The sequence below is a fragment of the Stenella coeruleoalba genome, assembly GCF_951394435.1.
Source record: "Stenella coeruleoalba genome assembly, chromosome: X".
Lineage (NCBI taxonomy): Eukaryota > Metazoa > Chordata > Mammalia > Artiodactyla > Delphinidae > Stenella > Stenella coeruleoalba.
In genome coordinates this window covers 42737779-42758337 of record NC_137152.1, presented here as the reverse complement: position 1 = coordinate 42758337, position 20559 = coordinate 42737779, and the positions used below count along the sequence as shown (strand labels likewise).

General features: G+C 46.4%; 2 protein-coding genes across 4 annotated transcripts in view; one reads left to right on the top strand and one right to left on the bottom strand.

Moving 5' to 3' along the window:
* Nucleotides 1-591: 591 nt before the first annotated feature.
* MAGED2 (MAGE family member D2) lies at nt 592-8854 on the bottom strand. 3 transcript variants are annotated; one of them, XM_079910918.1, is made up of 13 exons: nt 8744-8854; nt 7166-7239; nt 6289-6780; nt 5408-5716; nt 5224-5287; nt 4885-4964; nt 4221-4315; nt 3440-3519; nt 3304-3346; nt 2897-2959; nt 1690-1804; nt 911-1317; nt 592-724 (listed from the first exon to the last, which is right to left on the bottom strand). In XM_079910918.1, exons 2-12 carry the CDS (start codon nt 7208-7210, stop codon nt 919-921), a joined length of 1785 nt encoding a protein of 594 aa, XP_079767044.1. In that variant the 5' UTR covers nt 7211-7239; nt 8744-8854; the 3' UTR covers nt 592-724; nt 911-918. The 3 variants fall into 3 exon arrangements, with proteins under 3 accessions (XP_079767044.1, XP_079767045.1, XP_079767046.1); XM_079910919.1 differs by lacking the exon at nt 8744-8854 and adding an exon at nt 8113-8196; XM_079910920.1 differs by lacking the exon at nt 8744-8854 and adding an exon at nt 7424-7458.
* ITIH6 (inter-alpha-trypsin inhibitor heavy chain family member 6) overlaps nt 8008-20559 on the top strand; it is a gene marked incomplete at both ends in the record, with an annotated part of 48054 nt that continues 35502 nt past the window's right edge. The window contains 4 exon segments of the mRNA XM_079910955.1: nt 8008-8016; nt 15883-15945; nt 17303-17425; nt 18686-18840. Of these exon segments, the coding sequence (XP_079767081.1) occupies nt 8008-8016; nt 15883-15945; nt 17303-17425; nt 18686-18840 (350 nt within the window).

Below are 20559 nucleotides of genomic sequence, written 5' to 3'. Positions count from 1 at the left end.
AAAAACCATGGGCTCCATGCTCTACTGGGGCCTCTCCACTGCCTAACATCCTTCCACAGTCCCCTCTCCAAGTCCCTTCTGTACAGTCCCTTCCCACAGGTCCTCCCCACCCACCTCCTCAGGGACTGGGCTGCACGAGTCAGCCTTCAACATCTCCCTGTCTTTTGGCTCCTGCCTGCTCAAGTCTCTCTCTCTTTTCCCAAGAAAATCCCTACTTGTTCCCGTATCTCCCTTTAGCTACCTCCCTCTCCCTCCTTCTTGTCTCACCCAAATTTCTCAAAAGGAGAGTCTATACTTGATGTTCAATCTCTATTTTTCTTCTCCAGACTTGCCCACCTCAGGGCTCTTCTTCAAAGTGTGTCCTCTATGCCTATAATCCCCATGACTCTTCACACCACTGCAATCCTGCCTGCTCTATAGGCTAGAGATGGGGCCCAACCTATCCTAGAGAAACATGCTAATTTTGCTCTAATTTTACTCTATTTGACAGTGTCACCTAAAGCTAAGCACAGATTGAGGTGGAAACTTTCCCAATTCATTTTAAAATGTGATACCAAAATGTGACAGCCCACCAAAAAAAGCAATAAACTCAGAAATGGCAAATAGATTTAATGTAGAGTGTCAATTTCAATTGATTGATAGTGGCTGCCTAGAGTGCTGTGTTGAGTAGGTTTCTGAGGATGCACCCTGGCTCGAAGAGAAAGACTGCTGGGATTAGGAATATCTGAAAACACAAGTAAAAGAAAATCAAAAAGTCAATTGATATCCACCAAAAAAGAAGGAATAAAATGCCAAAAGTAGTGTTTTCTCACACTCTCCATGTGGTCCTCCAACCTTGGCCTTCCTATAACCACCCAGCTCCTCATCCCATTCCCCCGAGGCCCGGCTTCCCCCAAGTCTAAATAGATACCTGAAATCTCACTTGTAGGAGAAACCACAGGCACCAGAGCTGCCACTGGTGCTGGCACCAGCTCCACCAAGGCCCGCGAAGAGCCCAAACGTGAGAGTGGCTGTCAGGCTGGTGCTAGCACCAAAGCTGCCACTGGCACTGGCACCAGCGCTGGCACCACCACTCTCCTGGGCTTTGGCTTTAGCTTCAGCTCCCGTCTGGATCCGGGCTTTGGCCCAGGGTCCAATATCAGCTTCGTCCCAGTTGCAGGGCCCAGCAGCATTCTCAGAGCCGAGCCCAATGCCCATCCGAGCTCTAATCTCAGCCCTTGCCTTGGCTTCAGCTGCAGCCTCAGCCGCAGCCTTCATATCTGCTTCCACTGCCTCTCGGTACTGAGCTGCCCATTCCTTGGGATCCTTCTTTTGTACCTGAAACAGGAATAACAACCATCTGAAGGATCATAATCTGAACACTGAGCGCCTACAGGATGCAAATTATAGTAATACAATAAATACTACTAGTAATTATACACCTAATATTCCATCCCTGCTCTGACACTTACTATCTCTGCGACCTTGGACATAACACCTGACAACCTCTCTGAGCCTGAGTTTTCTCATCTGCAGTAAGGCAATGACATGTTAGTTTTAAGGATTAAACTATTCAGATAGAGTGTTTGCACATTAATACAGGCTTCAGAATGTTCATGCATGAGCTGCAGGCTGCTCTGCACACAGCCTACCCTAAACAGTGGCACCCCATGCTCTTGATGTGCCAGGCTTGGACAGCTCTCCAATTACCTTGCAGGCAAACTTGAGGACTTTCATCTTGCTGGTCTCATAGTAAGAGCGCAGGCCCCAGAAGAACTCATACTCAGGCGGATTGCTATTAGGGACTCTGGCATAGTCCAGGTACCTTGAAAAGAGAGGTTCAAAGCCTTTATGTCTGTAAGACCACTCGTGGCCCACTCATGCATTTAGGTGGAAAACTCCCCCACTAAATACTGCAGCTTTTCTTCCTATATTCAGCCCTATCCCACTGGTCCTGCCCAGCAGCCACGTGGAGGTGCAGGGGGCACGTGTAGGGCATTTGTTCATAGGAAGGCCACGAGTTTTGTGCCCCTTGTCACAATAACCCAGGTTCCTGTTGGGTGTGTTGTAAACAGAGGAGCCATTTCTTCAGGCCCCCTGCTCTGAGCACACCTCACCATGGGGCTTGTCCATGGCCTGGCTGAACCCTGGGACAGTCCACCCTAGAAAATGACTGTACAGGAAGAAACAGTCAACCAAGAGCAGTGGACTCCATGCATACTCTCGACCATCTGTATGTGAGCCCACAGGTGTGTGCTGGTACACTTGTATGAGTGCACACATGTTCTCCAAGAACCAAGAATAGGGTGGGCCCTGGCCAGAAAAGTCAGGAGGTCTGGGCTTCAAGTCCAAATGAATCCCTTACCAGCCAGAGCCATGCTCAGGCTTCCACTCTCCGAGCCCTAGGCTCCTCAACTGATACAGGGGATGAGATGACAGCAGCTATTCTGCAGGGTAGTTATGAAAATGAAATGAGATGTACTAGTCAAGACCCCAGCACAGTACGTGGCTGCTTAAAGCTACCATTCTATGGCATTTCTTTATGGAGATTAATTTCTATGAAGCCCTAGCTAGCATAGTAAAAAAGAACCAAGGTATTGGGGCCAGGATCTAAATACAACTCTTCCGTTTGCTACCTGTATAATAACCCTGAGCAAATTACTTCACCTCTCTGAGCTTCAGTTTCCTCATGCGTACAATACTGGTGATGACAATCCCTCCCTTGAAGAATTGTTCCAAAGGCATATGTGAGAGTACAAGTAGGTCAGGAAATGTGTGCTTCTGTTCTCTGCCACTACCTCAGGAATAAACTACCACCTGCATACGCACACATATGCACATGCACGTGCACCACAGCTTTATTACTCAGTTCTAAGACAGGCAAAATGCATGGAACACAGGAACACTAGACACTTACTTCTGCTTCACAAACTCATCAGTAATGAGCTTCTTCACATCCCCAAAAAGCGAATGATGTATCCTGACAGCAGAAAATGATAAAATACATACATACATACATAATTACATACATAGATAAATATAATTGGGGCTGTTGCACTTCCCAGATGTGGGCAGAGACATTTCCAACATGGAAAAGAGGCTTCCAACCTAAGATGGAAGCTCCACAGAAGCCCAAGAGTCAGTGAGACAGACAGCAGAGTTCAGGACCATTTCCCCATCCACCCAGGTCAGAACCCTGGACCCTCTACCCAGTCCAGCAACCCTGCCCACTCCACCAGATCACCAGGCTGATGCAATCCTGGGACCATCTTCTCTTGCCAAAGGACAACACAGACAGCAAGCACTGACAGAGCCCAATCATACCCAGGGCGCAGCCCCAACTTGCGCAGCACCTCCCAGATGACAGCTGCAAGGGGAGGCAAAAGGAAACAGGGATAGAAAATGAACATGTGGAATTCCGACCATGACCCCCCATTCAGCTGCCAGCCCAGCCACTCACCCTCGCTGGACCTATTTCCGTTCATGAAGATGATGCTAAGAAGCACCATGAGGAGACCCAGCTTTGGTGAGTCCTTGGTCCTAGGGGAATAATGGGACAGAGAGAAGGTTTACATCCAGGAGCTATCTGCAAAAAACACACCAGCCAGCTCACTAGGCTAGCTTCTCCCAGATTCTTCACATATGAGAGAATTCTGCCCAGTCTATGCTTCAAGCTCTATGTGACCCTGGGCAAGGCACTTAGACTCTCCTATTCATAAAATGGGAAAATCACATTCTCCTCTCCCCAGGTTGCTGAGAGGATAGAATTGTACTTGTACTTGTCAACCCAGTACAACCCGGACACCCAGCCAATGTGAGTCCTTTCTTGCTCTCCCAGACCCCTCAGCTCCAAGAGAATTCTACGCACAGCCCCACTGATGCTCCTGGCCTTCAAACATCATGAGCCACTCATACCAGGAAGCCCTCCTGTGAGAACCATTCTACCAAGGCCAACAGGAAGAGATAAACAATGACAGGTCTGCTTTCCTGGGAAGCTTCGGGAGAAACAAAAAGCCTGACAGTAGGAGTGCCCTGCCCCAGGCTTCTACACCCTACAGTAAATCATAATCAGGTATCACTATTGTGTGCAGGGCTCCAACTACGTGCAGGAGCTGGAATAGGGGTTTTTAGGCTCTGTCTTTCCTGACTTCCTAAGGGGATGTGGGGAGAGGACAGGGATGGAGTAGTACCATGGGCAAAAGCAGAAGCCTCCCTCCCACCCCAGCCCTTTCCCAGCTTACGTTCCCAGTATGCCTGCATCAGTGGGCTCTAAGGTGCTGAGAAGAATGTACAAGTGGTCATTCTTATCAATTTCCTTTAATTGGATCCCAAATACCTGCAGATGTGGAAAACAGCTTGTGAGATCACAGAATTCAGCTTTCTGGGCATCCCACAGCTCCCCCTGTGACTAGGGGGGTGTGCGTGTGTGTGTGAGTGTGTGAGTGTGTGTGTGTGTGTGTGTGTGTGTGTGTGTGTGTGTGAGAGAGAGAGAAACATCAGTGAGATAATGCCCTTAAATCACTTAGCTGAGTGGCCAGCACACGGCAAACAGGCAACAAATGCATTATTTTTAATCAACATCATCTTTGTGATTAGTGGGAATCTAGGCAGCCAGAGAGTTGGGAATGAAAGGGAGAAAGAACATCTGAAATACATTATAGGACATGTCCAGCAGTGGACAGAAGTCAGGACTAAGCTGGGTGGCTTGGGTCCTAGCTGTGATTTTACCACTGACTTACTGTGTGACCTCAAGCTAGTCTATGCCCCTTGCTAGGCCACTGTCTGCCCATCTGCACAGTGATGGGGCTGGATTAGTCTCTGTGGTACCCCCCAGTAAAGACATGTACACCTTTGTTTGATTCAAGGCTACCCCATTGCACCCATCCCCCAGGTCTGCCCCTTCACCTTCTCCAAGGAATAGCCTGCTCGTTCAATGATTTCAGGGTACACATCAGTGTATTCTTTGATGATGTCCTTCAGCATGTCTGCAAGGGGAGAGTGTTGCGAGCACCTGGGCAGAAGTGAGGCCGGGTGGCCCCCATACCCAAACTAAAGACCCTTCACCAACCCTGCTGTGGGTGGCATAAACACGTTCTAAGCTAATGAACAGAGATACTACTACTGCTAAATTAGAACTTTAGGAGGACATAAGTGGGAGCAGGAGAGCAAGAAATGCCCTCAGCACATGGGGGAGAGGGCAATGGAGAACAGAGCTGGGGGAAGGGAGGGTTAGTAGAACTCTACCTGAGCGTTTGATGGGAATCTTCGTCTGGTCTTTAACCAACAGGTACTTCACCAAATCATTGGCCTGGGAGAGGAGGAAAAGATGGAATGATCAAAACATGCTTGCAGAAGACTTGAGAGGATGGCAGAGAAGAGGGCAGGCAAAGCAGTGAATAACGCTGAGTGGAGAGGACAGGTTTCTTACCCTCCCTTGCAAAAGGGCTACATCCCGAGGTGGTGGTGTTTCAGGCTCTTGGGATGACTGGAGCTTGGCAGCTCTGCGGCGAGCCTTCCCCCTACGGGCCTTAGGTGACCTCAGAGAAAGCAAAGCTCTCCGGGCCCAAGCAGCCAACCGAGTCCTTGATGCCCTGCGGGCCCAAAAGGCTATGGGGCCCCTTGAAGCCCTGCGGGCCATTGAGGCCATTAGGGCCTTTGAGATCCTTCGGCCGCCCGTGGTTCCAGAAGCCTGACTCTGATCACTGCTGCCATCCTCTTCCCCATTCAGATGCTTCACCTGCATCAATGGAGAGCAAGCACAACATTGCCAGATGATGCAGATGGTCCTTTTTCCTCATCTTCTCTCTTCCTGAAGTCCCCTCTAATCCCACTCTTGTAGTAACTGCCTGAGTCTTGGATTTGTCTTTCACTGTTTTCCAAGCAGGAGTTTCATCTTCCCACCAGGCCAGGAGCAACACAAGGATGGGGCCTGAGGCTTCTCCTCCTCCTGTGTGCACCACTGGCTCTGCTTATACCATCTGGACATGTCACTCCACCTCTCTGGGACTCAGCTTCCTTCTCTACAAAACTAGATTACTTTCAGGATTTAATGAGATAACCTGTGTGAATGTGCCTAGCTCAAGGCCTGACATATGGTAGCTACTATGTAAATATAAACTGCATTTCATTCAGATTGCAGCTGTTCGTATTCCTGTCTCATGTGCCCACTAGTCTGTGAGCTTTCTGAAAACAGGAATTATATCACATTTCTCTTAGTGTCCCGCCACAGCCTTGATGAGCTGAGGGAACTTTCTAAAGGTTTATAGAACCATGAACCAACTGAGAGAAACAGAAAGGCAAGGGTCTTACCTTTCGGGCTTTCTTGGCCTTGACCTTGGGCCGAGTATCCTGATTCTCCTGAGCCTGTGCAGCTGCACCCTCAGGCTCAGGTTCATCTGCCAGAGCCTGAGAGGCAGCAGCCTCAGTCTCCAGGGTCTTTGTATTGACCTTCGTATCAGCCCCACAGCTGACCTTTTTGGTCTCAGTAGCAGGCATTGTCACAGCCTGAGGGTCAGTATTCTGCATCTTGGTGTCAGCTGCTGGATTCTTCGTTTCAGCTGCCAGAACCTGGGTATCAGTCAGCTTAGTGGTAGCTGAGGCCTGAGTGGCAGATACCTCCTGAGCCTCTGTGGCCTTTGAGACCTCTGTGGTCTTTGAAACTCCTGCAGCATTTGAGACCTTCATGGCCTTTGAGACCTCTGGTGCCTTTGAGGCCTTCGGTGCCTCTGAGACCTCCAAGTTCTGGGTCACTGTCAATAGGGTCTGCATCTTCAAGCCACGGTCCTCTTCTGAAGCTTCAGCCTGCAAGAGGAAGCAGGGAAGCTCACAGACCTTCTCCCCACCCCCAACTAGGCAAATGGCCCCAAAATTCCAGGGCCTCACTTCTCTGACCTACACTAACTCCTACTTGCAGTGTGCTCTGACCACCTCAGCCCAACAAGGCCTCCCTTTCCTCTGAGCAGAAGAGGGGCGGGCCTACCCTCCCTCCCGCCTTCCTTCCTCCCTCCTTCCTTCCTCCCTCCTTCCTTCCCTCCTCCCTCCCTCTACTTGGGGGAGGGAGGCGGCAACGAAGCAGGTAGGTAGATGGAGAAGGGCTGGGATGGGAGGGGAGGTGCCAAGAGATTTGGGGCAGCAACAGGGGCTGGAGAGCAAATGCAGCTAGGGAGAGGGCAGAAGAAGGGCTTACCTGGAAGTGGGTTGGACCCGTACCACTCTCGCTTGTGTCAGACATGTCTCAAGTTGGCCTGGCAAGAGCTGAGCCTGAAGGAGAGAAGGCCTGGGTTAAGAGGCGAGCTCACTTAACGTCCTCTCTCCCGCTCGGCCTGGAGGCTGATACCCACCTTCCCTAGGGTCCCAATCCCAAACCCTCTCCCCACCCCCCAAGGCCCCCGTTCTCAAATTCAGTAATCCAGAGCGCCTAGATCTCAATTCTCTGCAGCCGTACCCTCCCCTACTCCAGGAAGATGTGCCAGCGCGGCAGCTCTGAGGACCCCGCCCCTTTTCCCAGTGCACACCCCCCCAGCCGCAAGTCGACAGTGCGCATGCGCATCCGTTGCAGGGCCCATCTCAGCCCCGCCCGCTTTCCCAGCAGAAGCTTTCTTTGATGTCCACCGTGCACATGCGCATTTGGCAGCTGGCTTGTCTCCAAGCTGGCCTTTCACTACACGCCCCTTTCCAGAGATCCATAGTGCGCATGCGTAAATAGAGGCTCAATCCAGTACTTTTTTCCAACACGCCCCTCTCCAAGTTCGTAGTACCATTCGGTCCCGCCCCCTCCGCAACAAGCCTCTCTCTCAAATTGTCGCAGCGTCTGGGGGTCCAGGCCCCTCCCCTGCTGACATCCAGCCCAAGTCCACTGCACCGTCCGGTCCCGCCCTTTTTCATAATACGCCCCCCTCCAAACAGGAGCCAAGCGCATCTTGGTTCCGCCCCTTCCCTAATACACCCCCCTCCTCAAATCAGTATTGAGCTAGTGATTCCATCTTGGGCCCAGCCAAACAGGGTCCTGTCCCCTCCCTTCCCGGCCGGATGGATCCGGTATGATCCGGTCCTTAGAGCAGGATTTCTCCAGATCCCAGAGGGTGGGGCCGACCCCTCCCGGGCTCGGATCAAGAGCTGGGCCCCCCTGCTCACCTCGTCCTTCTACTACTCCTGAGTGCGTCCACTCCCTCTGAGCCCCTCATAAACTCAGACTGCCCTCCCCCCTCCAGGCCGGAAGTGGTCCCGCCCCTTTCCGCCTCCCTAGGGGGCCTCCGTCCCAGCCAGTCTGCCCTTCCCCCCCGCCCGCTCCTCATTCCTTATCCCCCACTCCGTACCACTCCGTATTCCCTCTGCCTTGTTCCCTGCTCCCTATTTCTCCATCGCCGTTCCTATTTACCCCACAGAATTCCGGATTCCCATTCCTTACATCCTCCTTCATGCTACCATTGCACCCCCTCCCCCAGTATTCCTTAACCCTTCTCTACATCCCCTGTTTTCTTCTCTTAATTTCCACTTCCTCTTAGTATTCCCCTTCCCCCTCATATTCTCCATCCACCACTCAACACGCCCGGTTCCCAGTTTTTCTCCCCCTCTTCCTCAACTAGCCTCTGCTCTCCAGTCCATACAGCCTACTACTCTCTCGGTCGTCTTCGTTGCCTACATCCCACTCCGAGTAACCTCTCCCCTAGCTGCAGTGGTGCAGTAAAAATTGACCACCTGCCTGGCTCTAGGTTCGAGGGGACTGGAACCACTGTCTGGAAACCCCAATCTCAACGTCCCTCACCTTGTCCTCTAGCGAGTCCGGAATTCGTCTGCCCTCTCTCAGTCCCTCTCGAAGTCTCAGCCTTCTGGACTAGAGCTGCAGCCAGCCCAGCCCAGCCCAGCCCAGCCCCTTTCCGCAGCCCCCTGCCACCCCCCTTCTCCTTCCTCGGGGGTGGGGCAATGGGGCCCCGCTCAGGGCTGTCTGACGCCGAAGCCCGTGTTTATGCCACTGTACCAGGCTTGGTCTGAAGCCATTCCAAACCAAAACTACCGCCTCAAAGCGATTCATTCATTGAATATGTATATATATATATATATATATATATATATATATATATATATATATATTGCTTATTGCAAAAGTAACATGTTGTAGTTGTGAAATTTCAAATTATGCAGAAATATGTAACATACCAATGAAAGGCCACCCTTATCTCATGCCCCAGAAATAACCAGTACTAACGTTCTGATATACATTCTTCCAGATTTGTTTCTATTTATATACTAATTATTTGGGTTTTCTCCCCACAAATGGTACACTATACCTACTGTTCTGTGACCAGGGTTTGTTTTATTTTTTCCCAGTTATATATTCTAAACAGCTTTCCATAGTGCACATTTTTCTTAACTGCTCCATAATCTTTTCTCTGTAAATGTCCCATAATGTATTTAACCAGTCCAGGATACATAGACATTTAGATTGTTTTCATTTTTTATTTACTATTACAAGCAGTGCTGACTCCATTTTGATACAAAACTTGTCAACTTTAAAAAGATACACAGAATAACATTTCCACCAGCAATGTCTCTTGCATGTTTATGTGTTGCATATACTACAAATATTTTTCATGTTATTTAGGATAATATTTGCTATACAAAAAGGATTAATTATTATGTAGTGAAATGTATCAGGTTTTCCTTTACCATGACTAGATTCTGCTTCATGCTTAGAGATGCTTTCCGCACTCCTGTTATAATAATCACTGCTTTTATTCCAAGCAGTTTTATGGTTTTATTATTTACATTTAAATGTTTGATCACTCCAACATTTATTTTGTATAAAGATTAATTATTTTCCAAAAATATAGCCTCATCCCTACACCATGTGCAAATTAATCCATCTTTTCCCCCACTAATTTGAAATGGCACCTTTACCACGTAATAAATTCACATAAGTATCAATAATTGGGTCTATTCAAGAGAACAAAATAAGATGTATAAAAAATTGAAAGTAAACAACATTATCATTAATTACAGAGTATATGAATGCAGACCTGGACAACCTGAGAGCATCAATTAATGTTGTTAGAAACCATAATAAAAGTCAACACAGTGGTCAGTTATAGAATTAATATTCAATATGTTTCCTATATCAAAAGTAATTCAAATGGTTATGTCTTCTGCTTTATGAAGTCACCTTTTCCTCTATTAAGCAAATAAAATATGAATCCCTATGTTCTATGGACAATTCAACATACACATGCACACATACACACATACTTCACAGATATTCATGGTGGGCTTCTGTTCGCCTGACTTTTTCTCTAAATTGTTGCTCCCTCCAAGTTTGTGACATCAGCTCACCACTTTCTTACCTCCTAGGTTCTCTCCCCCCATCTACAGGGCTTTATTTCACACTAGACACAGCCCTTCTTTTCTTCCAGTTCTAGTACCCCAAATTCCCATCCCTTTCAAATCATGGCAAGCCTTGAATGCCAAGATAAAGACTTTGGTCTTGATAACACTGAGATAACACTGAGAGATTATTGAAGGGTTCTAGGCTTGGATGCAACATAGATTTGTGTTCTAGAAAGAACACCACTCTAGCTGCCTAACCCATTAGGAGTATGAATTAGATGTCTTCCTGGAAAAAGGGAGGGTAGTCATCCAGGTAAACAATGATTGTGGTTAGGCCTAGAGTGGTAGCAGTGGAGGTCATGAGAAGTGATTGAATTCAGAAGATATTAAAGAAATAAAAAGCAAGGCTTTATGAATAGTTGGATGTAGGGAAAGGGGTGAGGAGGAGGGAAGTGTCAAAGACAACTTTTGGGAATCTAATTTGAGAGATCAAATGTGTAGATGGTAACCCCTTTCACTAACATATGGAATACTAACGGCTCTTCCCTGGGCCTGGGAAGAATAAAAACCTTAGAAGAGACGGGGCCCAGGGAAGAGCCCTGGAGGCCAACAGCAACCTCAGCATAGGTGAAGGAAAAGGAGCCCAGGAGAGAGACAGATAAGTAATGACCAAGGAGACAGAGCGAAAAGCAGGAGAAAGTAATGCCACAAAACCAAAGGAAGAGAATATTTCAAAAGGTAGGAGGAGTCAATAGTGTTGAATACTACCCAGAGGTCAAGAAAAGTCCTGAAAAATGTCTAGGGATTGTAGCAGTCAGGTAGTGGTCTGGTCTCTGGTGACCACGGAGGGGATAGTTTCACACTTGTGGCATAGGTCGATAACTGTTTACTCCAGTATACATTCTCCTCTCCTTCCCTATTAATAGAAAATCTGATTTTTACCTGGACACGTAGCCTCCTGGAATAAAGGCCATGAGGACAAGGGTCACACCCTAAGGATAGTGGAGGAGTAAACTGAGAAGAATCGGGATCTCTAACAATTTCATAGGACCACCATACAAACTTTGGACTGCCTAACTCTGGATTTCTTTTAGGTGAGATAAATACATGTATGTCTGATTGAAGCCACTGTTTGGGAGTCTATGCCATGCAGAAGTTTTATTACTGCAGTGAGTTGAGATGTGAATTGCAGGTGAGGTATTCCTGACAATGAGCATAAACTACTCTTTCAAGAAATGTCTGACTCTGATTTTGAGACTCTCCCAAAATCTAGCCCTGACTAGTTTTCCAGGCTTTTTCTTGCTATTTTTCTGAGTACTGTGTATATTCCAAACAAACACTTCACTATTACCAGATGTGCCCTGCCTTCTCTTAGGAGCCATTGCTCATACGATTTCTTCCCTATGGAACGCCCTCTGTTATATCTACCCTCTGTTACAACCTCCATCATTTTAAATTCCACAACATTTTAAGTCCTGGTTGTGGCCTTTGGGATCCTGGGATAACTTTAAAAGAATATAGAGTCAGATCCTTAGGAGATATTGGACTCAAGGGACTCAGGCAAAATCTCAGTCCATGTCCATCAGAGAGACATTCCCAGAGACTTTCAAAGCCAAACTTCCCCAGTGCCTCTCAATGCCAAACACCTTCATAGCATAATACCATAATCATTCATCTTATGATCTGGGGATCAGAGGACAGGATGAAACCTTAACAGGAGAGAAAAAAATAAATTCACTTACAATCTTCATCATTTGACTAGAGAGATTTCCTCCCACCTTCTCTCTTTGTAAACTCTTGGAATCTTTTGAACTTCAGCATCTGCCCATAAACTCTGATGAACCTAGGTCACTGTGTCCCAGACCGGTTTCCAGCATTCATAAATCAGCAGGAAAATACCTGAAATCATATAGATTCTACATATTAACTAGGAACAAAGATGAAAAGCTGAGTTATCACCAAGCAGCTCTGTTCAGGTGATAAGGAAAGGCAGGCTAAAGACTGCTTACTGCAGAATGTCAGGGGATGAAACTGCCTAGTACCGGGACATCCAAGATTTCAGACACCTAAAGCTTACATGAGAAGCCCAGAATATCCTCACCACCAGTCCTCTCCTAACACATTTCCCTTCCCCCAAACTATATAAAAATCAGTACCTCTGAATGTTGGAAAATTCTGAAGGCTGGGAGTAAGTGGCAAAGATTTCCTTCCAAGGCTACCTATCACTTCTTTAGTCATCTAAGTTGTACAGCACAGCCTAGCAACCAACTTAATATTGGACATCAGACTTTCCTGTTCTTCACGTTTCCTAAGCCTTTCCCATCACTGGAAAAGCTTCCTAACCAACCCTTCTCCTGGACCCCACTCCCTATCGCTGTTGGGTTCTTTCTGTTCCCAATACTCAGAGAAAGCAGCTCCCCTCCTTTCCATTTCCAGGCTCATGTGCCCTCTCCCTTGAGCTGCTGGTGAATTCTTATTGTTTTCTTCTTTTTATGTACAGGGCAATTTAATTCATTTTGTATCACTTTAAGCCCTGAGAGCTATTCTTTCCACAGCCAAAATGACTACATTTTATTAAACCAAAGGCAAATTTCCCATAGACGAGGAAAGCGGCTACCCACTTTTGAACTAACACTCCTTCTCCCCTGCTCTTTGCACATTGAGTCCTTCATCAACACATACCTGTGAGGCAGGTTCGGGCCTCACATGCAGACATTGAGCATCAACTATATATTATGCACCTCTACAGAGGTGGCTCTTTCTCTTGAGGGGCTTACATTTCTACTGTTTGAGCATTAGCCTCCTTTTATGGCGGACAAACTGGGGGTGAGGGAGGTAACTTGCCCATGACAGAGCAACTAATGAATGGCAGAGAGAGGACTTGAACCCAGGCCAGTACGATGCCGAATACCAGAACCTCCACTACTATGCTCAAGTACTGCCAATGTTTTAAGTCCCATAATATCCTTTCCAACCCTCTTCATAAACATATGCAAGGCACATTACAGTGTGATTTTCCTCCGTGGAGGCAAGTCTAATTGGATATCCACATACCCATTCTGATATTGTCATAAAGTGTCATAGGATATATAACTATTTTGTTGTAAGATCAACATGAAGTTTTTAAGATCTTATTTTTATTAAAGTAATGCACATACATGGCAACAAATCAAACAGTAAGACGGAGCACATGATAAAAACCAATGGTCCCCTGCCTTGACTCTCCCCATCTCCATCCCACCCCTTCAAAGCAACCTTTTAACAGTTCTTGGGCTTCCCTGGTGGTGCAGTGGCTGGGAATCTGCCTGCCAGTGCAGGGGACGCAGGTTCGAGCCCTGGTCCGGGAGGATCCCACATGCTGCGGAGTGGCTAGGCCCATGCACCACAACTACTGAGCCCACGTGCCGCAACTACTGAAGCCCGTGCGCCTAGAGCCCGTGCTCCACTATGAGAGAAGCCACCACAATGAGAAGCCCACACACTGCAAAGAAGAGTAGCCCCTGCTCTCCGCAACTGGAGAAGGCCCGTGCACAGCAACGAAGACCCAACGCAGCCAAAAATAAAATAAATAAATTTATAAAAAACAAACAAAAAAAACCCAGTTCTTGCACTTAGTTCTGCTGGTGGCTCCCTTTACAACTCTAGATAACATGTATATACTTTGTCTCTTGGTTTATAAAATTTAGACAATATCCTGTTGACTCTCAAGTATGACAATGAGGGCTTTGTTTCTGTACACTGCCTCACTTTCCCTCCACTCCCCTGCAATGTTTAACGCTGATATTCCTTTGTTGTTCCTAGTTAACTTTGTAACTTGAAAAAATACATATACTCAAACCTCTATTCCTTATTCCATCCATTTTTGACAGGTAATTTTGACTACCCACTTTTTAGGACAAGGATATTAGAGCCACCACCCTCCCTCTGCCCATTGAACGACCCACATTGTCAGTTTGATCTTTCCTTCACATTGTCTAGGTTATTAACATTTACATTCTGTCCTGCAGCCACAACCAGCTCTTCCCTGCTTTGTCTTCATGTTGACTGTAAAACCTGAAAACCAGTCATGATTTACATTATCATGACTATGTAAATATTTTTCAAAACCCAGCCAAATAGTGAGCCAGGAATACAGTTCCTTCTCTACAAGTCCTATGTCACAATCTTTCGGCCTCTCCAAAGAGAATGTTTCTACTATCAAGGTCAAAGGGAGTCCCTCTTATATTCCATCAGCTTCTTATAATCATGTTATGTTTTATTTTGCTTTGTAGTTAGACCATGATTTTTTCGAACAGGTACACACACACACACACACACACACACACACACACACACACACGGATTCTCTAATAGCCTTTCTTTATTCCTTGAATTATTTGCCTTTATTGTATTCATTCTTTCAACAAACATTTATTATCTACAATGTGCCAGGCACTGTTCTAGAAGCTGAGGATACAGCAGTGAAACAGATCCTTGTCCCCATGGAGGTGATATTCTAGTGAGGAAGAAAGAGAAAATGATCAGATAAATAAGTAAAATATATAACAAGTTTAAGTGTTATCAGTGCTATAGAGAAAAATAAATCAGGGTAAAAAGGATAGGGAATGCCAGTGAGAGTGGGAGGTTATTGAAGTTTTAAATAGGTTGGTCAGAGAAAGACTCACTGAAAAGGTAGCATGTGAACAAAGACTTGCATGAAGTGAGAGAGCTAGCCAAGTGGATGCCTGGGGAAAGAACATTCCAAATAGAAAGAACAGTCAGTGCAAAGGCCCTAGAGCAGGACTGTGCCTGGCATTGTTTGTCTCGTGCCTGTCATTTTTGAAGAACATAAAAGTCAGTGTTGCTAGACTAGTGGAGGAAGGCAAGGAGGGAAGTAATAGAAAATGAAGTCAGATAGGTAATGGGGGCCTGATCTTATAGGGCCCTGTAAGCCAAGCCACAGTGGAATCCACAGGAGGGTTTTTAGCAGAGGTGGGAGAGTATCTGACTTGGGTTTTAAAAGGATCCCTCTGGCTGTTGTGAAAATATACTGGTGAAGGGGGCAGGGATGACAAATTAGGAAGCTGAAGACCAGTGAGGAGGCTGTTGTAGTAATTGCTTGGGTTGGATCCACTATTACCTGGGTTCACTGTTCTGGGCACCTGTTCTGGAAATCCTTCTTCAGCTTTGGAAAATTAACTTCTAACAAGTTTTTGACAAATTGTCCTTTATTTTTTCTGTTCTCTCTGGCTAGGACTCCTGTTATTCAGATGTTGAACCTGCTGGATTAATCTTCATCTCTTAAATTTTCTCTCCTACTTTGTGTTTCTTTGTTTTTTGGCCCTGCATCCTGGGAAATTTCCTCAATTTTATTTCCCAGTCCTTCTGTTGATTTTCTTTTAATTTCAGCAACTTATTTTCCATCCCTAAGGAGTCTTTCTTTTCTCTGATTGTTCCTGTTCTGTGGCATTTACATCTTGTTTTTTTCATGTTTTACCTTCTTGAAATTTGCTGAGGATATTATCATTTCTTTTCTGAAATTCTCTTTCCTTTCCAAAATTCCCCAATTTCTCTGGGGTCAGTTGTTCTATTTTCTTATTTTAGTCTTTTGCTTTCATGCTGCAGGTTCCCTTAATTTGCCTGAAGACCCTTGGTTATCCATCCCAGGTAAGGGAAAAGGACTGGTAGCTGATGTGGGTTTCTCTGTTGTTGTATAAGCAGAGCTGTTTTTTTCTAGCTAGGGCTCTCTCCCATGAGGAAATTCTGACAGGAAACCTCGTGTGGACTTGGGGGAGGTTGCAACTGACAGGCCATGGGTCACCAAATACAAGAATGAGGAGGCTTTGTTATGCGGTACCAAATGCCATAGGACAAGTCTGAATGTTCCCTACGCAGTTTGTAAAATGTCGTTAGAGATTTTGCCTGAAGGTAAGTGCTGGGGCTGCATGTGCTCTATGTGGATGGAAAGGGCAGAGGGATAGGGATTCTGACTGATGCTGATGTCCCGTGTGCACACCTTCAAGTAATTTTCTTTCTCAGCTCCAGTTCTCACTCCTGCCCTCCACAGTTCCTGTAGACACAGTCCAGAGCATCTCTGGGTTCCCACAGGCAGACTGACGCCCATCAACTGAGCATCTCCCCACCCCTCCCCCACCTAGGTCTCCAGAGGGACAGGGAGCTTCCCATACTTTCGAGATCAATCAGGCCTCATCCAGCTCTAGTCCTAGCAGCTAATGTTTACTGAATGCTTACCATGTGCCAAGCATTCTGAAAGTACAAGCTTTTTTAATCTTCATAACAACTTTATGAAATAGGTACTATTATTACTCTCTTTTTATAGGTAAGGAAACTGAGGCTGCAGAGCAATTAATTAAATTTCACAATATTACACTCTCAGTAAGTGGCAGAACTGAGACAAACCCAGATGGTCTGAGTCCAGTAGTTCTACTTTGAACCACTATCTTATTTTCTCAGTCCTACCCTAGCCTATCTTGGCCTCTGAATATTCTGCAGATTGTAAGACTCATATCTGTAAGAGTCAATTTTTATGGGACCCTAAGTAAATCCTTCCTGTCTCAAGGCTAAAATCCATGCCAGAAAGGACCAGGATTGGGGCCTTGCTCCACCAACCCCTCTCTCATATCAGCTACCTTTTTAAGATGATCAGTGCTAAGTGACCTTTCTCTGGCCTCAGTTACTGTGCTCCTGTGGATGTTTATAGGAAAGAAAAACCCCACCCTGGGCCAACACAGCAAACAGACAGACCCAGAACTCTAGTATGTTTAGTTTCCATTCACCTTACAGCTGGATGATGGGAAAAAGGGAGGCATGGAACTGGCCCCTCTCCAGGCAAGATGCCAACCCCAGCTCTTGGACAATCTTGGCTTGTGTGGATTCAATGCCACATTCAGAGTCTTCCCCACCCTTCAGGATAGTCCCTCCCTCCCAAGAGAAGGGATACCTGAAGGCTTAAAAGAGCACGAGTTTGGAGATTGGGCTCAGACCTTCTGGATGTGAACAACAGCCCCGGGCCAGAGGTGGCATCTTGTCTAAGTGGAGATGCCTCATCTGTATCAGCTTTTTGCTGACCATTCTCCTGGAACTGACATGCCAGGGACCTTCTGGGACCTCCTCATCAAGCACAAAGGTTAGATCTGGGATGAGGGAACAGAGCCCCAGGATTTGCAAGGAAATTAGCTCCTTGGGGGCAACAGTGGAAGGTTATTTGGTCTGCTTTCTCAGTCCTAGGAAACTAGGGCCAGAGGAAAGAGTTACTATTTTCTGAGCATATGTCAGGTGCTCCACCAGGGATTTTAGAGTTATTATTTCATTTAGTCCTTACAGCATCCCTGTAACCTAAGCTCTACTATTATAGCTAAGTAGATAGCTAAGCTATCTACTGTTATAGAAGAGGAAACTGAGGCTCAGAGATTGACACAGTTAAGAGGTGGCAGAACCAGAATTTGATTCTAGGTCCAGCTGATCCCAAATGCCTTCATTTCCCTCTGCCCCACACTGAGAATGAGCTAGACGTGTGGGTAGATGAAGGGATCATGGCTTCAGGAAAGGTCAGGAAGAAGATCGATATGTTACTTACTGTGCGGCCTCAGGCTCTGGGCCCAGTTAACACATCTGTAAAATATGAACAATAATATTATGTAGCCCATAGAGCCGATGTGAGGATTAAATAAGATCATGGATGCCAAATGCTTATCATGCTTTCAGTGTCTGATTGTACTTATCAGGTGCAATTCTTTTTTTTTTTTCCCCTCTTTTGGCCCCGCCTTGCAACATGGGAGATCTTAGTTCCCCAACCAGATCAAACCTGTGCCCTGTGCAGTGGAAGTGCAGAGTCTTAACCACTGGACATCCAGGGAAGTCCCCAGGTGCAATCCTTTACACTTGAGTTCCTAAAAAGGGAATAGATATAGATATAGTTATAGACACATATATCACAGTGTCTTGCACAGAGTAGAGCTCAATGAATGACAGCCACTCTGTTATATTCTAAAGGCTTGCTACCCGAAGTAAAATTCATAGACCAGCAGCATCAACATCACCTGGGAGTTTGTTACAAAGTCAGAATCTCAGTCCCCACCCCTGACTTGTTAAATCAGAATCTGCATTTTAACAAGATGTCCAGGAAATTCATGTGCACATTAAAGTTGGAGAAGCACTTGTCCAGAGGTCCCTTGATTTGTGATCCTCTGTGAGCCTTTGGGTCTGAGACTTGGTAAAGCTCACTGAAATATTAGGCAGATCCACAAAATGAATGACAGAGGCTGTTTTCCCTCTCTGGGCCTCAGTTTCTCCACTTGTACCTTGAGGCCTGTCCAGGAGTCCTGGGTACTAGTACATGTAGGCCAAGGATAGAGTCTACCTAACCCACCTCCCTGTCTTCCCTCAGCTGTTGATGAAAATCTATTCAATGCATTCTACTGTGGTTTCCCGCTACGCCCACACCTTGGTCACCTCTGTCTTGTTCAGTCCGCATGCCAAGGCTCATGAAGTCATCTTTGACCTGGATCTGCCTCGCCTCACCTTTATCTCCAATTTCACCATGTAAGTCTGCTTCCAAACTCACTGTTTTATTCATTCTTTTGTTCATTCTTTCAGCAGAGCATAGTGATAGAGAGCATGCACTCTTGAGTTTGAATTCTGATTCTGCCAGCTATGGGACTCAGGACAAATCATGTCACTTATCAGAGTCTCATTTTACACATCTGTAAAATGGGGATAAAGTTAGAACCCACCAGGCTTCCCTGGTGGTGTAGTGGTTAAGAATCTGCCTGCCAATGCAGGGGACCACGGGTTTGAGCCTTGGTCTGGGAAGATCCCACATACCACGGAGCAGCTAAGTCCGTGCGCCACAACTGCTAAGCCTGCGCTCTGGAGCCCACGAGCCACAACTACTGAAGCCCGCATGCCACAACTACTGAAGCCCGTGCACCTGGAACCCATGCTCTGCAACAAGGGAGACCACCGCAATGAGGAGCCCGCGCACTGCAATGAAGAGTAGCCCTGCTCGCCGCAACTACAGAAAGCCCGCACCCAGCAACGAAGACACAGTGCAGCCAAAAATAAATAAATAAATAAAATAAAATAAAATAAATTAGAACCCACCTGAAAGGATTAAATGAGCTAATATATGTGAAAATATATGCTAAAATTAGTGGCGGGCAGATAATATTTCCTTGATAATATTTGCTTGATTATTTTTTTAACAAACATTTCCTGATGCTGACTGTGTGACTTACACTGGGCTGGGTATTACGGAAAAAGGAAGATGAATTGCACATGGTCCTGCTCCCAAAGAGTTCACAGTCTAATGGGGGAAATAAAAATGAAAGCAGATAATTTTAATAAAGTATGCTGGGAAGAAAGAGAAGCGTGAATGCGGGATGGTGGGAATGGTGAGGCCTACCAGGAGACAGTGGTCAGTTCCTCAGCCCCATGCAGAGAAAGCCTCACAAAGATGATACCTAAACTGAGGTTCAAAATATGAGCTGTTCATCGGGCAAGGAGGCTGAGGGCAGGGCTGGAGAATCCAGGCAAAAGGAGCACAGGAATAAATGTTTCCCCATTAGGGGAACTGGAAGGACTTCAGTGTCACCAGAGTGTAGGGCACAAGCAGAGGTAGAGAGTGGTCAAAATTGAGACTGGAGAGGTAAGGAATGACTAGGTGGTAGAAGGCTGCCAATGCCAGACCAAGCACCTGGACCTTACTTGATGGTCTCCAAACCATCTTATGTGTTTGCACACCCATCAGGAAAAAATTGATCATGTACTTCCCAAATATATATTATTTATTAATTTATAAAGTCTATAAATACACTACTGAGCAAATATATTAGGTACATTATGAAGCATATGTAAAAATATACATAGACAATGTAAGAGAAAACCCTATAAGTAGAGTGTTAACATTGTTTTCCCACTCCCTCAGTGTGTGTTGGCGTGTACACACTCCAGCACCCCCAGAGTGTGTGTACTCCACTTTAGAAATAACTGTGGCCCATAATGAGGAGATATGGCAAGGTTTTAAGCAAGGAGTGACAATAGTGAGGTGGGGTGGGCTGGAAAGGCCAGCTGGGAAGCAGGGAGCTCAGTAAGGAGCCTGAGGCAATATCCGCATAAGGGCTGCTGAGGGCTGGAACAGCATAGTGGGGGTGGGATTTGAGATACCATGAGGAGGGAGAAACAACCTGGTGCATACATGTGGGGAGTAAGTAAAGATAGAAGGTGCCCACCTGATTTCAGCTTGTCTGACCTGGTAGATGA